Source organism: Phalacrocorax aristotelis, chromosome 10 (assembly GCF_949628215.1).
Source record: "Phalacrocorax aristotelis chromosome 10, bGulAri2.1, whole genome shotgun sequence".
Classification (NCBI taxonomy): domain Eukaryota; kingdom Metazoa; phylum Chordata; class Aves; order Suliformes; family Phalacrocoracidae; genus Phalacrocorax; species Phalacrocorax aristotelis.
The window spans coordinates 9,162,972-9,190,451 of NC_134285.1; the positions used below are offsets into that span (position 1 = coordinate 9,162,972).

The 27,480-nt window shown below is 40.6% G+C and overlaps 2 protein-coding genes and 1 pseudogene across 2 annotated transcripts in view; 1 reads left to right on the forward strand and 2 right to left on the reverse strand.

Annotated features, from left to right (window-relative positions):
* Positions 1 to 6,188: 6,188 nt before the first annotated feature.
* Positions 6,189 to 7,812, reverse strand: LOC142062969 (melanin-concentrating hormone receptor 1-like; annotated as a pseudogene).
* Positions 7,813 to 10,045: 2,233 nt separating this feature from the next.
* On the reverse strand, positions 10,046 to 15,244 carry LDAF1 (lipid droplet assembly factor 1). Its single transcript, XM_075105086.1, has 5 exons — positions 15,093 to 15,244; positions 13,670 to 13,808; positions 12,643 to 12,811; positions 12,117 to 12,255; positions 10,046 to 10,909 (listed from the first exon to the last, which is right to left on the reverse strand). Exons 2-5 carry the CDS (start codon positions 13,739 to 13,741, stop codon positions 10,816 to 10,818), a joined length of 474 nt encoding a protein of 157 aa, XP_074961187.1. The 5' UTR covers positions 13,742 to 13,808; positions 15,093 to 15,244; the 3' UTR covers positions 10,046 to 10,815.
* Positions 15,245 to 16,967: 1,723 nt separating this feature from the next.
* DNAH3 (dynein axonemal heavy chain 3) overlaps positions 16,968 to 27,480 on the forward strand; it is a 70,335-nt gene continuing 59,822 nt past the window's right edge. The window contains exons 1-6 of the mRNA XM_075105118.1: positions 16,968 to 18,604; positions 20,159 to 20,260; positions 22,714 to 22,939; positions 24,452 to 24,521; positions 25,282 to 25,471; positions 26,009 to 26,198. Coding sequence (XP_074961219.1) covers positions 18,572 to 18,604; positions 20,159 to 20,260; positions 22,714 to 22,939; positions 24,452 to 24,521; positions 25,282 to 25,471; positions 26,009 to 26,198 — 811 coding nt within the window. The 5' untranslated portion in view covers positions 16,968 to 18,571. The remainder of the gene's footprint in view (positions 18,605 to 20,158; positions 20,261 to 22,713; positions 22,940 to 24,451; positions 24,522 to 25,281; positions 25,472 to 26,008; positions 26,199 to 27,480) is intronic.

Genomic DNA, 27,480 nt, shown 5'->3' on the forward strand with positions numbered 1-27,480 from the left:
ACCACCCAGCTGCTCACTCATTTCCCCTGTGGTGGGATGGGGGAGAAAATCAGAAGAGTCAAAGTGAGGAAACTCATGGGTTGAGACAAAGACAGTTTAACAGGTAAAGCAAAAGCCCTGCATGCAAGCAAAGCAAACCAAGGAATTCATTCGCTGCTTCCCATTGGCAGGCAGGTGTTCAGCCATCTCCAGGAAAGCAGGGCTCCATCATGTATAATAGTTACTTGGGAAGACAAACACAATCACTTCAAATTTCCCCCCTTCCTCCTCCTTCCCCAGCTTTATATGCTGAGCATGATGTCATATAGTGTGGAATATCCCTTTGGCCAGTTTGGATCAGCCGTCTTGGCTGTGCACCTGGCAGAGCATGGGAAGCTGGAAAAGTCCTTGACTTAGTGTAAGCACTATGTAACACACTGCTTTAGCTGTTGCCATCAATGCTGTTTGCAGCATGAATCCAAAATGCAGCCCCATACTAGCTACTACAAAGAAAATTATCCTAGCTGAAACTAGGATACTCTTTAATTAGTACTAAGCTTTTGAAAAAACTCTTATGCTGCAAGTGTACCAGCTAACTGCTACCTTATCTTCTGGTGCAGTTAACAATAGTTTCTGTTGTTTGGCCACCTCTGTCTTTGTAGGTCTGGTCCTTATTTGCAGATGTATTGCTGTTAGTAATGTATTTTAGAAGGTTTTTTGATGCCCTATCTAACTGTTCTGTTCCCTATAGACCAAACAGTTGTTTGTTTTGGTGACTCTAACCATTGATGATAAACCCAAGAACAGTTCTCTGAAGTAGAAAAATGTTACCCTTACCAGAACAGATCTTATATTCTGCTGTTACTTAAAAGGTTTATAAATGTTATCTGTATTGTAAATGTTGGGAAAAATTTTTTACCCAAACTGGCTTGATATGTTGCCCTTACTCCCTCTAAAGGAACATTTTTCTAAATACAAATAAGTTTGAAGGAAACTACCATGTAACCATATAAACTAAATAATAGTAGGTTGAGGGCAGCCACACAGGGTTTAACAGTATATCTAGCCTGCAGGCAGAGAGAATGGAGAGCATTAGTGCTGCCTCTGCATTAATGGCACCTCATTTGAAGACTGGTTGTACCACACTAAACTTTATTAGACTGCCTTTGATCTGTGGGTGCTAATCTGCTAGGTTACAACAGATGTCCTAGAAGAATGGAGTTGATGACTGGGACAGCTCTGTTAAACTGACTGTTAACTTGCTGTGCCCTTTCCTACCTCTGTTGTTGTCACCAGTATCAGTTTCTGTGCTTAGTGCCTTCACTTGTATGGTACTGTTTCCTTTGCTTTTTTTTAATACCAAAATAATTTTCAGGGGCAACTCTACTTCTGTAGTCATATGTGAAGAATGTGACTTGTATTAGTAGTCAGTCTTCTGCACTAAACCAAATAGTGAGAGAGTCCTAAAGTGCTGGGAGTAGTGAGATTCAGCTGAGTTTCATTTTAAACACAAATGTTTGGACTTGTATCAAAAGCAAATGCATTAGAAACCCTCCATCCTAGAGCTGGTAGCAGAGCAAAAACACTGAGTTACTAAACATCTGCTGCATATCTGAGGCACACAAATGTCTTGGATCTTTAGTTTTACTGTCCCATAGATTAAGCCTATGATTTTTCCTTACATAACCTGGCATGAAAGGTGATAGCACTCAAAACTTCAGCATGTCAGGAAATATAGTAAATGATTTTTTGTTAAAAGGCTAGTGTATGTTTTTAAAATGTCGTTGTGGTTGCTTATTGCAGTTTTCAGTGTAGAGGGCAGCAATATCTCTATCATAGAATGGTTTGGGTTGGAAGGGACCAGGTTGAACAACCCCAACTCTCTCAGCCTGTCCTCATAGAAGAGGGGCTCCAGCACTCAGATTATTTTGTGACTAATTTTTGTGGTTTTTTAAAATTTCTTGTAAATGTAGCAGTCCATTTAAAGTGAAGAGGTTTTAGTCATGCAGTTGGGCTTTTTATTTTGCATTTATCTACATTGTCTTACACAATCAAGGAAATGAGGTGTAAAAATATAGTTGTATGTGTCAGAATAAAATGGCTCTGTTGCAGTGAGTGCAACAGCCTTAGGTTAAACATTGTCTGGCAACTTTGTGTAAACAGGTACAGTGGTCATCAAAAGTCTAGCTCTGTGTTCTCTAGGCATGCAGGGCTTCAGATCAAGCTAGCGGATGGACTCTGCTAATGCTAAGTGTCAAGCATGCTGTGCATAAATAGCACATGCTGGGGGCTCATCCGCCACAGCCCCTACTTCACTTAACAAGCATTTTTAATGAGCTATTTTTAATACAACAGATTTCAGGGTACCTTTTCTAAGTATTAATGTAAATTCTATGTGAGGAGAGCATGGATTATTGAGAAGATGATCATTAGGAAGACTCGATGCTGTTGTTAATCACAGTTATAATGTCAATAGAAGTACAATGAAACTGTATTTCACATTAGAGCCATTTATTTGCAAGTCACTTCTACTATCATCAGCCTGAGAGGGGTTAGGGTTGAAATGATTACTTAAGATATTGTCCAGAAAACCACCTACTATACTTAAGCCCTGTTGACTTAGCACTTCAATGGAATATGAAGTATTTCTGCAAAAGCTAGAACAGTGGTGCTTAACAAAGAGGGTGTATGTACTTGACAGCACATTGTACTTAACTTTATTAGCTTTTAGCTCTTTTGAGCTAAAAAGGCTGATACTCTTAATATTCTTTCCTCTCCATCTTTCTCCTCTTAAGTGTGGGAAAAGATTGGTGTGTGTTCAGGCAGAGAAGTGACTCCTTGTTTCTTATTGCTGGATGGCGTTTGAACCTCCATTCCAGGACTGTTTGAATTTACTAAATAACACTACATTGGCTGTCATGCAAACACTCTGTAAAAGAGGAACACTAACATCCCCCTGAAGTATTTCTCCTATAGCTTGCATAAATGAATCTGGAGATTTTCACAAGTGAGGGTGTTTAAAATGCCTCACCTTTAGTAAGGTAAGAGCTTTACTTCTGCTCTTTGACTTCTACCTTTTGTACTATTCTTATGAGCTGGGGAGATGAGACAAAGAGATGGCTGCCACTGCGTGCAATCCAGGTCAAAAGGAAGGTGGTTCTTGCCTGGTTCCTGTCCCTGGCTGATATTGTCTGCTTAGGGGAAGACTGTCAGAGGTGGTACACGAGAGATCTGTCCGTAGTCTCTGGGAGGATTAACTCTCTAGTTCTAGGGTGGTTTGGTTGTGCTGTATTTGTAGGCATTGCAAGGGAAGCTTGAATGAAGACTCGTGTAACTTATTCAGATCAAGGAAAACATGGGTTTGGTTTTTCTCCCCTACTTTGTAAATAATTTCCCTTGGAGCCCAGCTACATATGTTCCTTCCTGCTGCCTGTATGAGTGCTGGTGTTTCCAAGTCCCCTGGTGAAATGTGTTAACCATGGAGTTTTCAAGCTCACTTTACAAATACAAAAGATTCCTTTAGTGCATTCAGGGCTGATGTACCTCTCTTCTGACACACATAGGAGGGTAAAGCATGAATGATGGTGCAGCAAGAGGAGGCATAAGAAAAGAGACTCAATAAACCCGTTGCATATGGAGCCAGTAGTGCGGTCTCTGCAGCTGAGTTCAAGCCGCTGCTTCAGGAACTGTAACAAGAGGTGGCTGCTCCAAATGTCCTTAGAAAGACTCTGGCTGTCTCACATTCCCCAGGATGTAGGGATTAGGGCTGCAGGAATGGCTGCCAACTGAGGTATGTTTATGTCTGGAGTAAGGGCCAGTGAACTAGGTCTTGGGGCTGGGCAGGGTGAGTCCCCAGTTGGGAATGTTGCCACCAGGGTGGGAAAGGCTCCTGCCCCTTCCCTGCTGGGCTGATCCTTTTCTGTAGGAAGGCAAGAGAGTGGCTAGGAACATGAGGCCTTGGCACCATTTCCCCAGTCTCCCTTGCTAAGGGCTTCTTAGGTCTACTGCAGTATTTAACAATTAATCTCCCCCCCCACCCCCCAAAAAAAAAAAAACAAACCCAAACCACAAACACAAAACACCAAAAACCCTCCAACAACAAACCACCACAACCAAAAACCAAACAATTTATGCCCTCATTTGAGGGATGGCCTTACTGTCTCTGTAAAAACACCTGGTCTGTGCTGACCTAGTTTTATTTCTTCAGCATATCCCTATCAAAAATCATGCTAATATGATGGCATAGCACTGAAAGCAGCACTTATTAACAGGACATGGTAAGAAGCTTTAAAATGACAGTGACTGATAAACATGCAAAGGTCAGGGCAGCAGGAGTGAAACCACTCCATGTTTATGTGCTGGTAATTGAGAATTCACAGCTTTAGCTCCTGGTAAGTGCTGATGACAGAATGAATTACATAATGAAAAATTAATTTAAAATGCAGAAGGAAATGGTTCATGTGAGGCCAGACTCTGAGCTGGAATAAATTAATTTGCTTCAGTGTCTGCTGGGTTTATTAAGCAATGCCTGGTCCCTTCTGCTGAAGGTGAGGGTATGAAGGAAATCAGGAGGGATAGGATTAGATCCCTTCAGCTGTGTTTCTGCATATGAGCTGTGGTCTAAAGCTTTGAGTGTTGTAGCTTGATACAGGTGTTAAGGGTTTTACTGCTCTGTCTTTGGAAGGGTCTCCTGAAGCTATTGCAGGCAGGCTTGCCTCAGGGATTTCTGGCTATGTGGGTTTGTAATTGTGTAATTGTTCGCTGAATTAATGTGCTATTAAAATAAATAGCTCCTGAAAATCTAAAGAGCTGGAGATAAGGATTCTCCAGGTTACAGACTGCATATAAATAGTCACAAGTACATTTCATCATTTGCAGTGTTTGATGTTTGGTTACTTTATAGGAGCCATAATAAATCAAGGTAGCGATGAAGTTTTTTACTTTAATTTTAATAAATTAAAAGTAGGTTGTGCTTTCTAGCAACTGAATTCCTGATAAAGAATTTCATCTGTTCTTTGTGATCTTTTGAAATAGCACTTTTAAAGCAGTTTTAAGGGATCAATTATAGAGGTAAACATTCCTTTAAAGCTGATTTGTGCAGAACCTTTGCTTTTGCCCATTTTCTGGATGTAGGTGCCTGCTGTTAGTAGAATAATAGCATTTTAAAACTAAAGCCCAGTGATTTTTGGTTGCCGTGTGCAGCAAAGTGGTTTGATTGTCAGAGGATGGATCCTCTGTGGTTTCTACTGTTAAGTCCTTTTAAAATTCTTGAGATGAGGATGTGAAAACTGAGCTACCTAAAATCATGTTGAAAACCTGAGCAATATGCTTGAAGAGGTGTATTTACTGAAGGCTTGCTGCCAGGTGAGGAAATACTACAATCATGTGTGCATGCATATCACACAATGCCAACAGTAAAACTATTCTGATTTCTTTTTTAAATGTAGACAGAATCAAATTGTTACTTTTCACTGCAAAGCAACTTGGTGCTTTAGCAACAGCTACTGTTTAACTTGGGTTGCTGTTGTACCCTAACAAGATGGTACGGAACTGTCTTGTGGAATGATTGATTTATTCACAATCTGGTTACTTTTCAATATATTTGAGAATATATATTCCACTTCTTGACAACTGCTAATTTTGGAAAATGGGTAGTTTTGCTGGCTTTAAAGTGACAGAAAATGATGTCTCATCCACTGTTAAAGATGATACGGAGCTGGTGTGTTAAAAGGAGATGAAGACATCGTTGTCCTATTGTTTAGAATCTTCATAAAGTATGTTATGGTCTTGAACCATGTTTTTGAGGGAATGATCCAGAACAGTCCAAATTCCTTCTCTCCTCTTTAAAGCAAGTAGTAAACTTGAAACTCCCCAAGTTTCAAACTGGTGGTGGTATCTCAGCCCTGGGCTGCTGCTTGTCTGGAGTCTTGCTCCTAAATGTTTTTAGTGTGTGGGTTAATCTAATAAAATGCCTGAAAGCTTTTCATCTTCTGTGGAGAATGTAATTCGTAGCTGTCAGGAAAGATGTAAATAGGAACAGAAGGCCAAACAAAGCTGCTGCTGCTGCCACTGCTTTGTCTCCAGGCCAGGTAAAGATCCATCCTATAGATGTGGTGGATGGTGTTCACCTGCCTGCCACTGCCTGTGTGTTTGGTTGGGAAAGGAGAGTGGCTGGCTTGCAGGGCATACCCTAATTGCTGCAGGTCTTGCTACTTGCCAGAGATGGACACCAAATGTAGCAGTGGCTGCCCTGACGCAACTGCATCCCCCTGAACGCTTTTGCTCCCATGTGGGGAAGCCTGCCCTGCAGCTGCTGGCCTTACAGGAACACCAAGCTGCCTCTGGAAATTTTGGCCCAGCAAGATGTAAATGAAGGGGTTCATACAACTGCTGGCATAACCTAGGCTGATAACTACATTGTAGGCATAGTAGAAAGGCAGGGTGGGGCGAGTCATGGTGAGCTGGGCCAGTTGTAGGATGTGGAAAGGTGCCCAGCAAATGAAGAAGGCCACGCAAATAGAAACTGCTGTACCGGTCAGTTATTTTGTTCATGCCTTGGTGCATCTTTGGCTCATCAGTGCTTCTGAGGTCCTGGACATCTTGAGCAGGGTCCTCCTGTAGGCCACCGTGATGAGGCCAAAAGGGATGGCAAAGACCAGGAAGAATTGGTAGAGAGTGTACAAATAAATGTCCCTCTGGGGGTCTGGCAGGCAAATCCCACAGCCTACTAGACCACCAGGCAAAGGGATAAGCTGAACATATATCCACACATGTGTAATGCCTAGGAAGGAAAGGGCTTGGAGCACACAGATGGCAAGGGTTGCCACAGGGTGCTTCCTGAAGTAGGTAGAAGTGAAGGGGTAGACGGTGGCCAGGTAGCAGTCAATGGACATAGCAGTGAGGATGTTGGTGCTGGTGAACTAGCTGTTGGTATCCAGGGCAGTGATGATCTCCCCAAAGCGCCAGGCTCCATTCCCCAGCAGCTGGTGGATGGGGAAGGGCATGCCCAGGAAGAAGAGCAGGTCCACCATGGACAGGCTGCTGCTGAAGACATCTGGGACACTACTGCTAGGGCCAGATTTCTTTAAGACTGTGCAGAAAATGAGGGTGTTACCAATAATGTCCAACAGGCAGATAATACCAAACAGGGTGGGCACAATGAACCTGCCATAGCTCATCCTGCTGAGGTTGCCTGCAGAGACAAGTGTAGGCAGGAAAAAGTCAGCTGTGCCAGGACCACCCATGAGGACAAGCCTTGTCAATATTCTGGGTTTTAACAGACAATGAGTGCCCTGAATGCAAACAACAGTGGATTTCTTAGGCACACGTAAGGTGAGGAAGGGCTTTTTGTTTGTGGTTGTGTCTAACCACACAGAGGCACTTTCTCAGCAGCTTTCACAAATGTGTGCATTAAAACACACGTCTGATCAAATGCACATACACCAGCTCCTTCCCTTCATATGTATGAACACAAAGACACATTAACAATAAAATGAAAAAGCACCAGCATGTATATCATTCCATATATGTGCATGGAGACCCTTTCAAATGCATACATGTATAAGGAATATGTTTCCATAGATATGTTCATATCTTCAATACATATGTTGCTCAGCTGTATGGATATTAATATTCAGGTTTTCTTCAAAACCACCTCATGTAAGTGAGCTTTTTTCTTCCCCTGTGCCTACACCTATTATAGTTTATGTACTAATGCACATTTTCACTTGCCTGTTTTTTGTACTTACCTGGCAGAGAAAAGATTTGAACAGCCTTGGAGCTGTTGAGGATGGAGCTGTTCAAGCTCTCAGTGTGATTTGTTTTAAAATCCATCCTTCAGGAAAAATTGGTCGCTGTCAGCAGCTTGAAGGTGTTAGTGTTTCATGTGGAAAGAATAAAGGTTGCTGGATCCTGGGAGGTCTGTGGGGCTGCTCTGAAAGCCACTGCTCTAAACATCTGGCTGTTAATGCAGGTTAAAAAGCAGCTCCTCTGCTCCCTGTACCACCACTAGGCAAAAGTGACACTGAGACATAATAAGGCAATGCCTGTCACCTGGCTGGCAGCAGAGTGCCGGAAATACGCTTGCAGGGAGAGCAGAGTTTCGGTTTAGTGCTGAAGGTAGTGAATCAGGATCCACTGATGGTCTAAGCAATGACCTTGTGCTCTGGAGAGGCAAATGGGGCCTGGAAGTAAATAAAATCCACTAAAAATGACGGTTAGCCAGCACTGACAGCACATTTTGCTTTTAGGGTTTGAGTATAAATATCTCAACACAATTCTGCAAAGAATTATCTTAACCTAAAGTTTGCAACAAGATTTGCAAGTGTAGATTGGGGTTAATCTCTCTATATTCTGAAGCAAGATCATCCTGAAGTGGAATGGCACAAGCTGTCTTAGTAAGCCTGTTGAAATCTGGTATTTTCTGGCTGTGCCTGATAAGTTGCAGCACAGATGATAAACAACAACATTGCTTCCCTCCTGCAAAGTGCTTTCTCCATTTCAATTCATTTTGAGGTCTCAAGCACAGTAATAGTTATATTTATTTTGTTTTAGGCAGACTGATAGGGGAGAATAGGAGATAAACAAGGGATTTATTTTCAAGGTATGTTTGAAATTACATCAGTTTGGTATGTAAAACAGGCAAGACACTGCAAACATTAAACAAACAAGGTGGTCAACATGTTATAATCAAGTCACACTCATCTCTGCCTTATTTCCCTCGTAACCATTAGTCTGCTTTTAGCAGCCTTTAAGCTCCTAGATTGAAGGCATTACTGTATAGAAGTAAGATTTGGAAAATAAGATTAGGCTCAAACTACCCTGATTATGGGGGCCAGTCGTCTGGTGAAAGGCAGGAAGGATTCTGTAATGACTAGAATGCTATTTCAAGGCTTACTTTTTGCTAGCCATAGGGATTTCTAGCGCTTGGAAATAATTGTTATTTCAGTACTTCACAGCTCTTAAAAGTAGGCACCAGTCCATTTGCACAAGGGATAATATATTCACCAGAGGTGCAAAACACCTTCTTCACCTCAGTGCCCCCAGCACACTGCCTAGTTGGAGTCTCATTTGCTAACATCAATATCTTTCATTTTCTTGCAGTCCGGTGAATACACTGGGGAATTTGCTTTTACAATGTATTACCTACAGCTGTGATGTGTATCACTGGGCAGCACCACACAATGGTTAAGAAAAGCATTCTGTTTTGCCCCCCCTCATCCTTACCTGCTGTGAACTGGCAGAGCTCTACTGTAATTGACAGCTGCTGCAGATTTGATCCTGAAGTGGGAATAACAGCAATGTAAAAAAAATACACATATATTAATGTTAAATATTTGTTCCCTCTTCTAGATGGATTTCTCCAGGCTGTATGTCATGTAAACACTATCACAGCACTAGCTTTTCTTATAAGGAGAGAAAGCACTTTTCCTGTTTCTTTCATCCCCTCCCCCTTATACTGTATCAACTGGAAGTTAAAAAACAAAAATAAAATTCTGGCTAGGATAAGGCTTTGAAGCACCTGAAAAAACATTTTATCTACTTACGAAATGATGAAAGAAATCTCCTGTTATGGTCTTCAGTCTGTAAATCTTTCACATTTAACTGGAATTTAGTAAATACTAAAGGCCTTTATGAACTGGCATCAGGGCCTGTCTGTCTCCGGCAGACAGCACCAGAGTAGGGCTAAGGCTGGCTTCACTCTACTGTTGAAGTGTGTACTGAGAAGCTTATCACTGCAGCTGAAAACGTTACCACATGGAACTATGTGGAACACATTATAGCTTAGACAAACTTTGACTCTGTGCTGAAGTCAAATGGCATGTTGGTTCATGCAAAACTAGAGTATTACACTAATGAAGTCCTTAGGATTCTGCATTTCCTTTACAGGTATGAGAAAGGGAGTAATCTCATGTAATACAAGCTGTCTGCAGTTTGTGCCTCAGCAATATTGGCCAGCCAAAATACTTCTAACTGATCAGAAATATTCTGCTTCAAATGTAGTCTTCCTAGAAGTAGACCTGGAGAACTTATTTTTACTGTAGAATAAGCAGAATAACAAGACAACCTGGTTAAACAGCACTTTATTAAACTAATATAGTTAGATACTTTCTTGATGCTTAGAAATACCATAGCATTTGAAAAAAATGAAAAAAAGTTTAAATAATATACAAGAAGTTACAACTGAGAAGCAAAACAGGCATTTTAAATACCCAAAGAAACACAACAAAATGCAAGATGTAATTGCGTACCACTGATGCGATGAGGCAATAAGGAAAATATCCCTTCAGAATAATGCAACATCTAAAGGTATATAAAAGCTGATAGCATAACTTAACATATGATAGAACCCAATTTTCCTCTTATACACATAAAACATTAGCATGGTGTGCTCATACTATTTTCACAAAGGCTGTTAAGGCTTAAAAATATTTTTTAACATTCAAAACACACTTCTGGTGTTCTGAGCTTTGACACTTATGTATCAAAATGACCAACTGCTACATACAAATTTCAAGATAGTACATCCAGAATTCTAGTAACAAATGGGAAGTAAAATACCTGCCTACCCTTCCTTTCACCTAATTGTCACTGACTTAACAGTAGCTGTTATTATTACATCCTTTTACCAAATTCTTTGGAACATTCCATCATGCACATAAACTTAATATTGCAATGGACTGCTGCTTAACAGTTAGTATTAGTTTTACAGGGACAATGTAAAATGCATACTGATTTCTTCAGTTCCCTTAAGGAGTGCACAGAGGTTGAATGCTCAATGAGTACACAATTACATTGCACAGGTCAGAGTAGTACAGTTAAGTGGCAGAAACCCACTTATTCATTCTTTCCATTGTTGGCAGAAAGATCCAAGGCAGAAGGACTCTTCTGCGGCAAACTTCCGTTAACTTCTTGCTTCCTTATCTGACCCCTGTATACAGGAGAAAAGAACAGTTTTACAGTCTGTTCTTCCGTAAGATTATTGCCATTTAATTTTTTGCTCAAAAAAACTGAGCAATGTGAGATGTAAACCTGTCTGAGGCTCCTGGAACATCTGCGGCTGGTCTGCTAGAGCTTCTCTCAAACACACAGGAACATAAGAAGAGCAGATGTTTTCTGTTTTAACATGAAAGCTGTAAGTATGACTGGTCTGTAGATTGGGCTGCATATTCAGATATGCTAGGGAAAAAATGAAGCTTTTCTGGAATTGGTGGGCAATGTTATGGACCTGGCAGCATGCCCTGGAACAAATGGCCTTGCACCGTGGTGTTGTCATCCTGATGACATAACGGGCTCCACAGGCAGTTTTGTGTCCCTGAGAGCTGTGCAAGCACTGCTGTGCTGAAGGAGCAAACTGAGAAAGTCTAGGAGGGAGCAGCTGTAATTTTTCTTCTTGTTCTTCCCTATGCTTAAGAAGTGATTATTATTATTCATTCCCTGGTAGATATTTAAGCGGGCAATAGGTGGCACTCCGGCACAACCTGTTACTGCCTCTTACTCCAAGCCAGATGCTTGATAAAAGCATGGCTAAGGCAATGCTGACTGAAATAGGCCTCCAAGCCTGAAGTACTGGGAGACATGACTGGCATACAGTCCATGCGCAGCATCCAGCAAAACCTGTAATTTCTATTTTGGCCACGCTGTCCTTTCTAAGTACCCCTCTGCCTATCCCAAATCTACAACTAATTTTGGTCCACTACTCTACAAATGCAGGTAAGCAGAGATAACTGGGTCATCATGCAGAAAGAACTGCAAAAGGTTCATCCTCTAGGCAAATTCCAATTTGGAAGCGTGTTTTCATAACATTTAAAGTAACAAATATTCTGAGTCAGACAAAGCTATATTTTATTGCTTGATGTCGTGTTGTGCTAGCACATGCACATTTAAAGACTATTTACATTTCCTCTTTCCTAAATAGGAAAGAGGGCCTGTATTAACTCTCATTAAAATATATACTGATGATTAGACATTTATATGCTGCACATTAAGCCACCAGGGTAGCCAAAGATGCTCTAGCTTTCAAGAAACATTTGTTCGACTAAGCAACAGTGGCTCACTTAGAATAAACGAAGTCATCAATGTAGTAGTACCATTGCAGAGTTCGAAATCCAAACATAGATCAAGACATCAATACTCACCTTGAAGCATACCAGTAGTTGACCAGAGTTGAAAGAACGATGTAACAAACACTAAGTACTCCAGAAACACCCAGTGAAAGTGCACCCAGGCCACACAGCACGCAAAGCAGGGTTATGCCACCTATGGCTATTACAACACCTAATAAAAGAAAAGCAGTTTTATTTAAGCAAGTTTATATACAAACAGATTAGAAGAGCTGACATTCTACCACAACCCCAAATTCAAACCATTAAACAGTCTGCAATCAACTAGCCAGCAGCTATAAAATCTAAGCATGGTTAAGATAACTGGCTTAGCCATTCCCCGGCGGCTGAGATGAGAAAGGGAAATTGGACTTCCCCTGTATGGACTACAGTTAATCAGATTACTATTCTTGTATTAAGAGTTTCACTACTGCTGAGACCTGAGGACTATGTACAGAAATCATCAATTGCTTCAACTGGAAACACCAGAAGGAAGAAGAAGAAAAGGAAAACACGTCATGCCTTAAAAGGGAATAAGTAAGTACATGCATGCATACAATACCTTCCATAACTACCACACCAATACAGGCCATTATGGCTGTTGTAACAACAAAAATCAGGAAAAATGCAACAGGAATAGCAGACACTGCAATAAACATGAGGAGTGATAAGGCAACAAAAGGATGATCATCTAAATATTGGCCAACGCGAGAATTCATAAATGCAACTACCTGTGGATGAAAGAAAAACATTTCAGATTTTGTTTTTATCTCATCATAGATAACTTCTAAAGCTAAAGTCTGCAGCTTGAACAGAGGGCAGCTGTTAACTCCATCTCAAAAGCATGAGGACTTATTGCAAATTTAGGTAACTGCATAGCAAGTATAATTCTACCACCAACAGACAGGTTTCTCTTGGACTTCCCAGCTCCACTCTTGCACAAATTTTAAAAGAAACACCACCACCACTGAAAACAAGTGAAAAAACCAAATCACAGTTTAGCTCCACAGATTTCAGTGGGGTCTCAATAGCTATGATTTTGATCTAGAGAACTGTATTTGTTAAGGGAAAAAAACCATAACATTTTAAAATTATGATGATTTTCCTTTTTTCCATGCCTGAGTAAAATCTTCAACCTGCTTATTTATTGAGCAGTACAGTGCAGGCATGTCTGTATCACATAGTTGTTAGGAATTTAGTTATAATGTTATTGGTAGAAAAAAAAATATTTTTACAGAGGCAGGCATTTTACTGTAGTAGAGACATTTCCCTTCCCTCAAGGAAATACGTATTCTAGTTTTAGTTCTTCTTATAGCAGCACAACCATTTCACTAAAATGCCACTCTACTATCTCAAATGATTATACCAGTAAAACACAGATGTGCAGAACAGGCTTCCCTTTTTCCTGATTGCTGAAGGTGTGGGAGGATGGCCCTTCCCACAGGCTCCTCAGTGCTCACTTAAAAAGGGAGTGCAAATTTTCTCAAGAAAAAGTTTTGAAATTGCATTTAAGTAAACTGCGGTGTGCTATTCTGAGAGTTATGAAAGGAGTATCTTCATAAATATATAATATTATAATCCAGACCCACATTTGAGTTGCTGTGGATGGACTGCACCATGGAGTGCCATTGCTTCTGCAGCTCTTGCATTTCTTTAGACATGCTGTAATCCTCAGCCACGATCGTGATTCTTCTGGACAACCAGTTCTCACCCAGCCATCCAATTTGCCTTAAAATTAAGCTACAGTTAATAACAGGCTCATGCAGATGTTTTGTGAAAACTAAATATTTCTTTTGCAAAAAGAGAGAATGTAGATTTCAGATGCTAATGTGAGTCACAGAGTCTAAAACATTACTTTTACAGAACTACCTTTAATGTAGGGGGCTCATCCATGAAAGCTCTTCTGAAACTCCCAAAGCCAAGTATCAAGATACAAGGTGACTCTCACCTTCTTCCTTTATAACATTAACCCTGTATTTAACCGCGAGAGTGTTGAATTACCAGTAAAAAGGTCAATTCTAACTATCTGCATGGACAATTTATCGCTACTAGTGCTGGAAACTTGTAACACATCAATGAGACTTGGTTTTGTGAGTACCCTCACGTTCAGAACTGAGACCATACCCCCGCACAGCTTCAAAACTCTGCAAATAAAGGCAAAACGCTTTCAAATGCTCCGAACATATTTAATTATGACAGTTTAAAGGCACCTTCTGCTCAAAACCCTCCCTTCCCCCACAAAAATGTCATCTGTTGTTGCTAAGGTGACCCCCACCAGGGGAAGACGAAAAGATGCAGCTTCCTGCTTGCAAATCGGAACAGTCACCGTGTCAGTATTACTGTTCAGTACACGATCCCTCCCTTCGTTTACACAGTATTTCACAGAGCAGCGTCTGACTTCTCGTTCGCAGCAGCGCTGCCCCAGGGCCGCTCCCGCCGGGGCGGCCAGCGCCCCCGAACGCTCGCTCGCAGCCAGGCAGCGCTCTCACCACCACCCGCCGCCTCCACCGGACACTTAAGTCGAGGTCCGGGGCCGGTTAATGACACCCCGCCATGCCTCCAGCGCCGAAGCGCGCTGCCGCTACCCGCGGCCGTTGCCCTTCGAGCAGCAGCCCAAAGGCGGCGACCGGGCCGCCACCTCGGCCTACCCCGACCCGCAGCGCCGGGGCACAGCGCGGGTCGCCCCGCACCAAGCCACCGCGCACAGACAACGTGGGGTGGGCGGGAGCCCCGCAGGGCTGAGGGGACCGCGCTGCCCCGCCGCGGGGCTCCGCGCCGGCGGCTGGGGGGGGGCCATCGCGGCGGGCCGGGGCCGGCTGCCCGCCCGAGCCGAGGGAGGTAAGGGGGGCCCGGCTCCGGCTCCCGCGGGACTGCGCCGCGCTGCCGCCGGCGGCCCTGCCGCTGCGACCAAGCGGCTTGGGCTGACAGGCCGCCCCGCAGACCCCAGCCAGGCGGAGCGGGGCGGCGCCGCTCCCCGCCCGCCTTCAGCCGAGCCAGGGCCGTCCCTCTCACCTGCGGCTGCTGCCCGCCGGGCCGCAGCCCCTCTCGGCGGCTCGCCCTCCTGCCCTCCCGATGCAACGCCCGGCGCGGCCCGGGCTGGGCCTGAGAGGGCTGAGGGGAAGCGCCGCCGCCTTCTCGCCGCTGTCTCCTCCCCGCGGAGGGCGGCGGGCAGGGCCAGGCGCCGGGGGAGGCAGAAGCGGAGCGTGGGCCGGGGCAGGGCCACGCGTGGGGTTTTCAGTAGGGAGGGGGTTAGGTAGGTGTCCGCCAGCCAGCGAGGTTTTAGAGGCTTTTCTTTATTTCTCTTTATCGCTCTTCAGTGTCCCCCTTTCTGTCCTGCCGTTCACCCCCCCAGGCCCTGCCTCAACCGCCAGAGTCTGGGCGCTCTCAGGGAGTGCCCCAGGGTTTTGTGCTGCTTTAGGATTCGCTGCCTTCAGCTTTTTCAATAGTCGTCGAAAAAAGACTGCTGAGCTGTGCCTCACGACTCCGTGTGCCAGGAGTTGCTGAGATACGTGTCTATAATCCCACCGGCCCCGGCTAGAGGGGTTGCAGCTGGTGGAGTGGGAGGCAAGGAAGGCAGCTCTTAGTGAATTCCGACTGCTCGGGCACTCACGCTGCGCGATGTAGTGGAACGGTAGCTGTGAAACGCTTAGCTGGCATAACCACCTTCCCCTGTCTCTGGTTGGTTGTTCCTACACGTTTGCACCCTGTCCTGCTGCCTCCACGGGTGTTCGGGTGGCCACGTGGCAAATCGGTTTGGGGAGGTGCTCGATGTGAGGAATAATTATTTTAAAAATTCGGGTGGATTTTCAGCAAGATCAGTGCATCCTACGGTGTCCCAGCAGGTGTGCTGTGATTAGGAAGGCCTACGCTGACCAAGTGGCAGCAGGGTGGCAGGCAAATGGGGCTGTTCATCACAGAAACGATGCTTGGTGAGGTGTGTTGCAAAATGGTTTGGCCTGGAAGCTTTCCAGCACCATCATGACAGTGTTACCTGCAAATGTGAAGCTTCAGTGAATTCCCAGCTTTTGCTATGTACAATTTTTCATGCTGTAAATTACAGTCAGAAATTAGTAAAATATTAATGTTTTCATGACTGCTTTATTGACTCTTTTTGATTGGTGCCACCCATGAGAGTATTGCAAAACTTAACAGTTTCATGATTTTTTTTAAAGGCAACAAAATAAATAGCATGTTTAATTTGGAGTGTGCTGGTCTTATAATGCAAAGAGAGGTTTTATAAAATGTGGGGGCTTTAACGTATTAGACTGTCAGAGCTCTGTGTCTTTGGGGTGCTGACTTCTACAGATATGAGGATCTGTGCAGATGGGGGATGTAAGAAAGACTTGCATATTAATGCAGATTTGGACCATGGGCTCTAAAAGCCCAGCACAAGATACGTGCAAGAAGAGGATGGTGAGGGCAAGTTTATTTTGCTTGAACTGTTAAAATGCTTATATCTCATATCATTAAAGTGCAGAGTGTATTGATAGTAGACCAGTGCATCTACAATTAAGTTTCAATTTGTTGCTTTTATATAATTTTTTTTTTTAAGTGAGCATAGGGAAAAACTAACCAGTCAAATTATGGTGTGACATAATGCAGTCATAATGGCACTATAACGTTTAATGCCTCCACTGAGTTTAGAAGTATATTGGTGATTTGAAATTTCTGACTGTTTTTGAAATATGCTGTAGCTGCGGTTTTGGAGATAGCCTTTACATATTAGTAAATTAATTTTCTGCTATGCATAATTATTTCTTATGTTAAAAATTCACGTAAAATTTCTTTCTATATAAAATAACTTTTTAATGTACAGCAGTACAAGTAATTTAATTAACTTCAAAGTGCATGCATATATAGGCATCCGAGTTGTTGTGTGCAGAGGAACAGTAGCTACAATAACTGTTGCTTAATTGAGCTTGTCTTCATGCCAGCGTCAGCTTGAATTAAGAGGAAAATACTCGTGTGGCAAACTAGACTGAAGTATTTGGAGAGTTACCACATACACTAGCTGAGCAATTGCCAGCTCCAGCACTAGCAGCCCTGGTTCGTTACCTCACACTTTTGTCTTGTGTTTAAAGAGCAGCTTCGTTTATGGTAGGAACTTTCACTTGTGGCCAAGCAGGAACAATGTTCCATTTTTATTTGTTTCTAGGTCAAGATATAAGGAAAACAGTGCTGTTAAATCGGGAATATCAGCCGTTCTCACAGTTTAGAGAAAATAGGATAAAAAATAGCATCCAAAGATTTTGGCAAAGTTAAAATGGAAGCTTTGCTGTGTTGGCAGGACATGTACAAGGCCTCTCTTGAGGGTCAGTATAAGGAGACTGCACTAGATTTCATGTCAGATGGTAATAATTCCCATTTGTGAAGAAATTTGATGGAGGACTCTTTCAGGACATAGTGACAACTGTGAGTGGGAGGCAAATGCATACCAGCAGACTCAGAGGGATTAGGAGTACAAGTGTCCCACCTGCTGTCTTTGGATCTTCAGGGAATTTGATTCGGAATGGTGGAAGGTGATGGAGATGTTTGGGTTCAGGATTTTGAATTTTTTTTTTTCTAGTTCTCCCTAAGAAGTTTGAGTTTATACAGCCTTTATTGTTCTGGAAGCTCCCTTGCTGTGTGCAGTGTTTTCATACAAATGTCAGAATATCTCAGATGTCTTAGGACTACATTTTTAGTAGCTTTTGGACGTAAAATGAACCTGTGCAGTTGCTCATTGGTTCCAGAACTGAATCTCCCTGACCACAGCTTGGCGCAGCACTGCGCTGAAAGAGGCTGGTTTTTCTCCATTGGGGGAAGGAAGGGAGGAGGGAATTCCGGTCTCCAAGCACCAGCCTTGCTGTAACTGGGGAAACAAAGCTGAGGACTGAAAGGCAGAGTGTCAGAGAAGTTCACCAAGCTGGAGCTGGCAGAGGGACTGGTAACAAGGGTGTCTGCACGTAGTGCCTGCTCTTACCCTGCTCACTCGTGCACTCTGTGGATGTGTAACGCATGCTGGACATCTCTCTCTTTCTCTTTTCCCATTCCTTTTGATGTGTGCTTATTTCTCATGGCAATTAATGTCTGGCTCCATCTGCTGTAAGCCTCAATTAAGGGCTCAGAGTCCCTGGGACATTAGAACAGAACAGGCAGTGGGAAGGAAACTGGTTTTGGAGAAATTGGAAAAAGCACGGTGGAAAACGTCTTCCTTGGAAGACATTTGGAAAGAGTTAGATTAAGGTGAAAAGTGAACTTGAAGAGGAATGGAGAAAAAGAGAGTGTGTGGTTTGGAGGGGAAGAAAGCTTAGTGTTGTAAACATGGAATAAGGTAGCTGGAGGAGAGATTTTTCTTCTTCCTGGCAGTTGGGATAGGAAGCTGGTTGTTTTGACACCTTGTGTAGTACCTGAAATGAGTCTCTCATTCTTTTCCAGTGCATGTGACGACACGGATGCTTATATTGAGGGAGAGGACCAAAAACTTCTAAACAAACAAAAGACAAAGCAAAATGAAGCCAACACAGAGCCCGAGGCTCCTGAGGGTAAGTTCTTTCTGCAATGAGTGTGGAAGATTGATACTTTTCAAAATTTAAGATTAAATTGGCCATTGCTGGTAGCTAGTGGTTTGACATTGGAAGAACTCTTGTTTGGAGACAGTCATTCTTGCTGAATATTCTTTAGACCTAACCCTTAATAATATACTTCTTACTAAGAATTCCTTTGCTCTCAGGTATTTAATTTTTGAAAGCTTAAGTGGGATATAAATCAAGAGTTGCTTTAGAATGAACAATGGCTTTCTTAATAACTCTTATACCTTTAAGAATGAACAAATCTCCTAATAAACTGCATGGTTTATTCATTTTTAAAGTACCCTAAGGCCCAATCCTTCAGTCATTAATCAAGAACAATTCATGCTGTCTTTAGTGAAATATGCCTGGCAGTGATAATGTCTTGATTTCTACATGTCTGTGTAGGGGCACGCTGGGGAATACCAAGGAGGTAAATCAGATCAGTCCTTTCTCAAATTTTACTTCTGAATGGGCTCTACTTTGATATTGAGGCAGGCACAATTTTGTCTGCTGGAAAACTTGGTTTGGGCAGCCTAGTTTTCCAGTCATGTATCAGAAAGCAATAACTACTTGACAAAAATGCATTAAAAATTATGTGAAAAATGATTATACATTATTTAAACATAATTGTATTGGGTAATAACTTTCTATTTCATGCTGGTTTAATTCACTCCTGGTTTAATTCAGTGATGTTCGGATACCACATAATTCCACCTCTTTTTTTCTGATAGTGTCACTGTGTATTTGGGAATTTGTTCCTCACAAATCTCCTAAACATATTTGATTTAGGAAACTCAGAGCAGATTAGGGGTGAGGTTTTCGCCCATGCTAAGGAAAGTTGCCTTTCCAAAACATCTTAAAACACTTTGAGGCTAAATTATTCTGAGAAAATATCCTTAGAAAACTTTGTTTGGAGTCCTGGAAGGCCACCTTAAAGTATTGTCACCTTGAGGAGGTGGAACATAGTCCTAAGACATACTAGGTATTCTGACATTTGTACTAAAACACTTTGCAGAGTCCTGTGAGTAACCTGCTGTTCCAGTGGCACCCTGGCAATATAGCTTCATCTGAAACTGGGTTGTTATGGACATGTCAAAAATCTAGTGTTTTTTTTTTCTCCCCAGTGATGCCCTGCATTTCTGTTCTGCAGTTCACACAACTTGGACTGTCAGTTTGGCAGTCTGGTAGGCTTTAATATTTTAATATCTAGTGTTTATACCATTACAAACTCTGCACAACATGTGGAGTTTTTAGTATAACTAAAAATATTTAAAACAATTTCAATTGTTTTCAGTGATACAAAAACATTGTTTGTGGTTTTATCAGATGACTAAAACAACAGTGCAATCTGAAAACCTGTTTTGCTGAGGAACCCGCTCCACAGAATGTCTGTTTTCTTAAAATTAAAGAAGTCACAATGCATAATTTTCAATGAAAACTGAAAATCTCTGTTCTTTCTGAATCAATCTTTTTTCAAAACAGTGTATTTCATAAATGCGTTTGAAGCTGTTTTTAATTTCTTTCTAGTCACAAAATGATTCTGTGTATAACATGAGTCATGCAAAACGGTTACCAGAGTTACCGCCCCTACCTGCTTCTGCTTCAGCTGCACCTTCAGAATTGTATCAGGTATGTGCTCTCCCCTTTATGTCAGGAAATACATTATATTATGTGTTTTAGGCATAGTATATTACCAGGCCTGAGGCAAATGAAGTAAAGATAGGAAAACCTATTTAAATCACTAAGTTAGAGTACAAAGCAGATTGTCAGGTACCTCATTAGAGCTGCTATTACTTAGAAAAGTGTTGTTACAACTTCTGTTATGATTTGGATATTAAACCTTGGCAGTTTAAATCTGTCATTTATAGTTAATTATTTGCTGTTAAATTTTGGATTAAATATTTTGCGTTTAAGTGTCTGGGGAAGGAAACAAATAGTAGAAATATTCTTCTTCCAAACAAATTGTGATTCCACCTGTGTTGTGTCCTCTGACCCCCCCGCCCCACATCCCAGTACTTTATAGCAGAGCACAAAAAAAAAAAGTTATACTGCTGTTCCAAAAACCACCTGAGCGCTTGACAGGTGCAGCATTGATCAGAATGGATAGCTTTACAGCTGCACAAGTACAATCTATGCTGTGTGACACAAATAAAGGTTACATGTGAGGGCTGTCTTTCCCCACCGTAAGTACCTCACAGTTGCTCATTTGGCTCATTTGTGTCAGCACTTCAGTTCATCTAAGACGTTTTTCTTTAGAAGGATATTGTTTGTGAAGAAATTGAAGTAGTTTTTGATGGAAAATGGGTTATTTTGGAATTTGTTTGAAAATAGGAAATTTTAGGTGCAACATATACTCTAAAATAAAGGTAAAAAAGTGAAAATTATTCATTGACGATTTACATTAAAATCCTTTATTTTCATGCAAAAATCAGTCGGACTTCTGGGGATGTGTTAAGGGTTTATATAAGACGTGGGAGCTGATTTAGCCAGTCCTGAAAGTTTTGTGTTGCATAAGCAGTAGATTTTTGCCAGGTGACTTACTTTCTTCTTCTGCAGAAACAGGTCTCTGACCAACTTTTTGCCCAAGGGCTTCCCATGGGTATCACCATTAGCAAGGCTCTGCACCCAGAAAGCTGGCCTACCTAGTGGGGAAGAAATAATATAGTTTACAAACCGGGCCCATTAAAAGAGCAGATGAGAATTTAGAGCTGACTTCAGCAGTTCCTAAAGACACAGGGTGACTTTCTGGGGAAAATCTCTGATTTATTTTTAATTCTTGTATCATTTTGTCCCCCAAAACTGTAGTTCAGGGACCTACCCACTTGTTTAGTGTGTACAGTGGAAGAAATTGAACTGAAAAGTTTCTGTGAACTTTCAGAAGCCAATTTAAGGAGTGTGATTGCAGCAGTAGTGTGAATGCCTTTTTCTTCGCTGATAAGATTAGCCCTGCCAGTCAGAAGAAAAATACAAGACAGATGTAATAATCTTGCCTTAGCCTGTATTTCAGGTTGACAAACAGTATTGTTGTCACTAAAGCTCATGTTAGACTAAAAAAAGAAAATTCATAGCTGCATCTATAGGTTAAATGAAAAGAAGCTGTTTTGTGCTTTAGTATGCTATCCTCTCAGAGGTCATAAAATGCTGAGAAGATGAGTTTAACTGCAGCTCCTGAGGCAAAGGCAAGTGAAGTGAGGGAAGCAAAGATGGGATGTCATGAATGTAGTTAGAAGCTTTTTCTGAGAATGATCTAAAACTGGTGATGCTAATGCTGCATTGTAAAGAGGAAAAATGGGTAATAGGGATATCGCTGTGTTACTCCAATGAAGTAAAAAATCATTAAACAAGATGTAACACAGAAACAAGCTAAGTATGAATTTAGACTAAAAGCTTTAGGAGCCATGGTATGAAGTACATTTGTGATTCTGTCTTAGGTACATTATCTTTCTGGAAGTATCTTGAGAAACATACTTATCGACCCCACATCCCTTATGTCTTTGAGCTATCTCATTAAAGTTTAGACATCAGGACTGTTGACAAGCCAGTCAATAGATACCAAGTCACCTGAGAAAACATGGAATGAACAGACAGAAGAAATCTATTACAAATCCTGTATTGATGTGGGAGAGAGGGAAAGAAGAGAAATGAATTTGTTAACTTGTATTATTCAACTATGACAAGGATTGAGTGCTAAAATTTGACACATCATTAACAAAGGCTTGAGGAATAAGAATTTTCTAAATTTAAGCAAATGGAAAGGGAAGAAGAAAAGAAGCAAGATGGAGATGTGGGGGAATAGGGAGTACTAGATAATGTACTAATGCCTTCTCTTTTTTGTAAATAAGACCTTGATTATGCAAAAAAATATGCATGAGTACTCCTACGGAAGCGTGTAAAATTATCCTTATACATGTGTGGAACATCAGGATCTAAAAATAGATTGGTGGTCAAATGACTCTAAGTCAGACTTATGTATTTGCTCTTTATGCTAATTGATCTTTAACCGTGTTCTAGCTCTAAGAAGACCCTTTAAATTACTGTGCTATGTAAAACTAATGCTTTTTTTTTTTCTTTCCCAATTTCAGCTTGTCCTTAAGAGCAGCTGTTACCCTCCTTTGATGCAACAAGCATCATGGACTTTGGCAGCTCCATTCAAAGAACAGAGTTACTATCGAAGCCCAAGTGACTCCATAGCTAATAACTATACTCTTACTGCACGGGATTTAAAATTGAAAAATGTGCACAAATTAAAGTCCTCTTCAGTGACAGGGGCATTGCTGGGTTCAGCAGAGCAGAGAACAGCCTCATGGTGTATCCATATTTGAATGTGTTTATAAGTTAGCCTTGCTTGTTCTATACATTTTTATCTCTAATTGCTTATCTGTTAAAGCATCATCCCTGGAAAAATCACTTATCCCTAATAAATGCTTACAAGCTTATCACCTCAGGGTCGGTATAGACAAATTTCCAAAAGCATGCATAACTTTATTAAAGGTAAGACCAGTTTCTGATTAATTAGTTAGGTCTATCCCTCCAAATAATCAAATGCAATTTTTCGAAGGAATTGTTTGCAAAGCAGAGAATGACCAAAATACAAGTTAGCTCTTATTACTGCTAGAAGTAAAAGTTAGTACCAGCATGAAACCAGAAACAAATTTCATGTGCACCTCTTACGCTCATAGTCATGAGTCTTGCATAGCAAACAAGGTGGGGAACAGGCATTAAAATATTTACTTAAGGATCAAAATCCAAGAAATGTTGTATAATACACTGTTTACGTCTAAACCATGTAATGGACTGTGCATACATATGTAAATCTTACGATATGAGATATTATATGCTGTTGATTCAACAATGACATTGTGATATACAGTAAATAAGGTTATGGGTTGTAATACTCTTGCTATTTAAGTTTACCAATATGTATATATATGAAACATTTTACGACAACAAGTTGTTTAGGCTTTAAGCATCTTATCAGCTGTCAAATTAACTCCATTACTTAGTCTGAAAATTCCCAAGGTAGTTATTAATGAGCTTTATTTCCTAATATCTAGTTAAATGTCCTCTGTATCAAGGGTAAGGCATTCATAAACCATAGTTTTCTACATACTGTCAGTCTGTCTGCGAATGTACTCATCCTGCATTGTTTTTGTTTTGCTTCCCTGAAGTGTTAGAAATTGTTTTGTTTCCCTGGGATAGATGAGACATAATAGCTTCAATAACTGCTTAGTCCCCTTGTACGCTATTTAAGAAGGGCTGGGTTTGTTATTTGGATCTCTTTAACAGTTTCTTTATCATACACCTGATTCTTCTACTCTGTGTACTTCTACAGTATGTGGGTGGGAAGTGGGAAGCAGGTCATGGTACTTTTCTTGGTGAAAAGGCATGATATATTAATTTTGTTAAAAGGTCTGTTTATTTGTACTCTGGAAAGCACATGGTAATAGTTTGCACTTCTCAGATTTTTTCACAGTATGTTTGATGGAACTATGCATCTTATAGAAGTGCTTTTATATTCAAAATATAAAGTCCCTGTGCAGAAAATATGGTTTGTGCAAGGGGCTACGTAAGCACTGAAGTCTGAAGCATGAGCTGAATGCTTTCCTGAAGCTATTTTGTAGTCCCAGAGTCAGCAAGATTAAGACATGATTTTAATGTCTTGCTAAATGCTAAGTCAAAACCAAAGGATTCTTTGTGACATTATCATTTCTATTATTTCAGTATCGATTAATTGACTTATCTCTGTTTTTCACCAATCTGAAATAATATCTTATTTGAAAAATATTCCTGTATGTGATTTTTCTTAACTAGTGCTTAAAGCTTCAGAAGAATTTTATCCTTCCAGAAAAAAGCTCAAACACACACAAAGAAGTCAATCAAATTCTGATAGGTAATGTACTGCAATGTTATAAAGGTACAGAATATTACAGTCAGTCTAGTTATCTAGATATCTGAGTTGTGATTTAATATTTCTTTTTACTTGGATGCTATGTTAAGCATCCAAGCATGATATGTTAAGTCTCTACAAAAAGAGGTATGTGCATCAAGACAAATGCTTTGGTGTGCTAAGCAAGTACCTTTAACTGCTTCTTTGTAGCAGGGCAAATTTCAGTCTTAGGCATGCTAAAAGAAAGGTCTGTCTTTCATGGTTACTGACTTGAGAACCCAGAGTTTAGTTAACAGAGATGCAGACTGTAGAAATTAAGTCTCTCAGTTTTGCTGTGAGTGTTTAAATGTTCTGTCTAGCTCCTACAGTTGTGTCAAATTGGATGCTCTGCGATTGAGGCAATTTGAACTTTTGGCTCAGACTGTTAAGATTTTGGTAAGATAGTTACCTGAAAATAGGTGGAGATCTTGGGCAACCTAAGTAATAGTGCTAGCAAGTCTGGGTCTGTTAGAATTTCTTGTAAGATACTGTCCATCTGAGTGATCTGAGTTATAAGGTGTACATGACTGTGTTCTTCGTGTTAAATTAGTATGCTCTGTTATACAATTTTACTGAGGGTTTTTTATGAGTAATTGAAATACTTCGTAGGTCATACTTGTCCTCAGTGCAGTGTAAGTAGCTTATATAATGCTTGTCACTTGTCCATATTGATTTAATCCATTACTGCTTCTTTATTCACTAAATTTGTAATCTTTTTTTTCAGAAGTACACTAACATTATTAAACAGTTTGGATCCCATTTCACTGCATGCACCTGCTCATATGCCAGAATTAGACATCCTACATTATACAGACAACCAACCATTAACCCCAGAAGAACAATTTGTTGTCATGCACTTACACGAGAAGGAGATAAGTAAGCGAGAAAAGCCACCTTCAAGAAATGATATAGAGGTATCTATAGAATTTATTTTTAAGATAAAAGTAGCAGCAGTAATCATCTGCAATATATGTCTGTAAACTGTTTACTTAAAAGTAGTTGAGAAAAGAAGTAATTACATGAGGTTTAGAAGATGTAAATATTCAGTATAGCAAACTGCTGTTAAATACTGTCAACTCCTTTCCCATTGGTTTCTGTGTCTGGCTAATCAGTCTGATTTTTGTTCTAATAGGTTTGCAAGCAGATGTATCTTCCCAAATTCTTGACCTCTCACATTATTGGCTAGTACTTCAGAGAGCAGTAATTTAATATGCTGCACTCAGTTCTATTGGTACATATGCTTTCATCAGAACAGATGAAAGTAATGTAAAAATGTCAGGCATTGGCAGTGCTTTAAAAGGAAGTAAGAGATTGATAGCCCAAATCCATTATACTCAAATACTTTTCAGTTGCAGAAAAGGTGATAGGAAAAAAATTGTAGTAATTGTAGTAATTCATTATCTGTCTTAAAATTCTTACAATAAGCATAATATTTTTAACATTATTTTTAGCGGTACTGTTACTATATACATAATGGAGTGCAGGAAGACATGCTGGCACCTCAGGATAAGGAAGCGATGAATGTAATTTTAAAGCATATTCCAAATCACATTCTTGCTAACCCAGACCTGGAGAATTTACTTGCAAGTTTGAAAGAAGAGATTAAGGCAGACTATCGTATCAGCCTCATGAAAGCCATTGGTAAGACTCAAAATCTCTTAGCAATTCAGAGTATGTAAGCATTTATTGCACTTTGGAAGCAAGTCTGCATTCTATTCTTAGCATCCATAGAGAATTCCTTTGGGGTCAGTAGAACTGCAATGGATATCTGAGAGATTATAATCTGGGATCATGCTACATAACATTCCAGTTTCAACAAATATCTGTTTAATAAACCCTACATCACATCACTTAAACATAGTCATTTCCAAGTTCAGTAGCTCTGGGTGCATAGAACGGTTTTCTCCATGCTTATACAATATCCCATTCCTAATTAAAATCCAAATCACATTTGAAATGCATAATTCTGCGTCATCTCATCAGATGTATGAAGAGGGGGTTTGATCAAATGATGGTGGACAAGGACTAATCATCTTAGTTTGTAGCAAAAGAAATTAGATGATAAATGAGAAACACATTATGACTGTAAAGATTGTGAAGCACTGCAGCAGATTATTCATTGATGAATGATGCTTTGAAGTGCATGATAGATGAGTATCTGTCAACAGCTGCCTGATTGATCCTGATGTGGAGAGAGTATAAACTTAGGCTATTTTAACAGATACACCCCCAAATGACTTTTTTGTTATTCTGCAGTAGGTCAATGATACTCATTAACAGCCAAATTCATCTGTTTCATAACTCCAGTGAAGTCAGATGTTACACTGGGATCATGTCACAAATTCAAAGAATTTAATTTAAGACATTACAGGATTAAGGAAAATTTAGATGGTACATCAGGGTGCGTAATTACACTGCTCATGTTCAACAAATAGAAGGTCATCATATATAAATAAATAAAAAAGAATGTCATAATCCTTGGAATTTGGTAATGCCCATCTGAAAGTGAATGTGAAAGAGGCAGTTCTGTAGATTTTTAAAATTTGCTTTCCAGTAGTCTTAACAGTTTTCTTGGGTTTTCCACATGTGAAATAATTCCTTTAAATTTTCTTAAATATGTTGACCAGTAAGTAGGTGTAGCCTCTCATTTGTGACAGTATAAAAAGGAGAGATTGAAGAGTTTTCAGTCTGCCTTCTGTAGTCTCTGATGGCTTTCTAAGTACCCTTTAATTTGCTTTTTATCAATATCACAATTTCAGTTTTTACCATCCCTTTTTGTGGTAATGCTAATGTTAACAAAGGGTAGTGGGTCTGCTTCCCAGCTTTTGTTGATCATATATGTAATGGGCCCTTGGTCAGAACTGGTAGCACGTGAGATTTGGTATTTAGCAGATCACAGACCAGCCCTATGAATGTCATATCC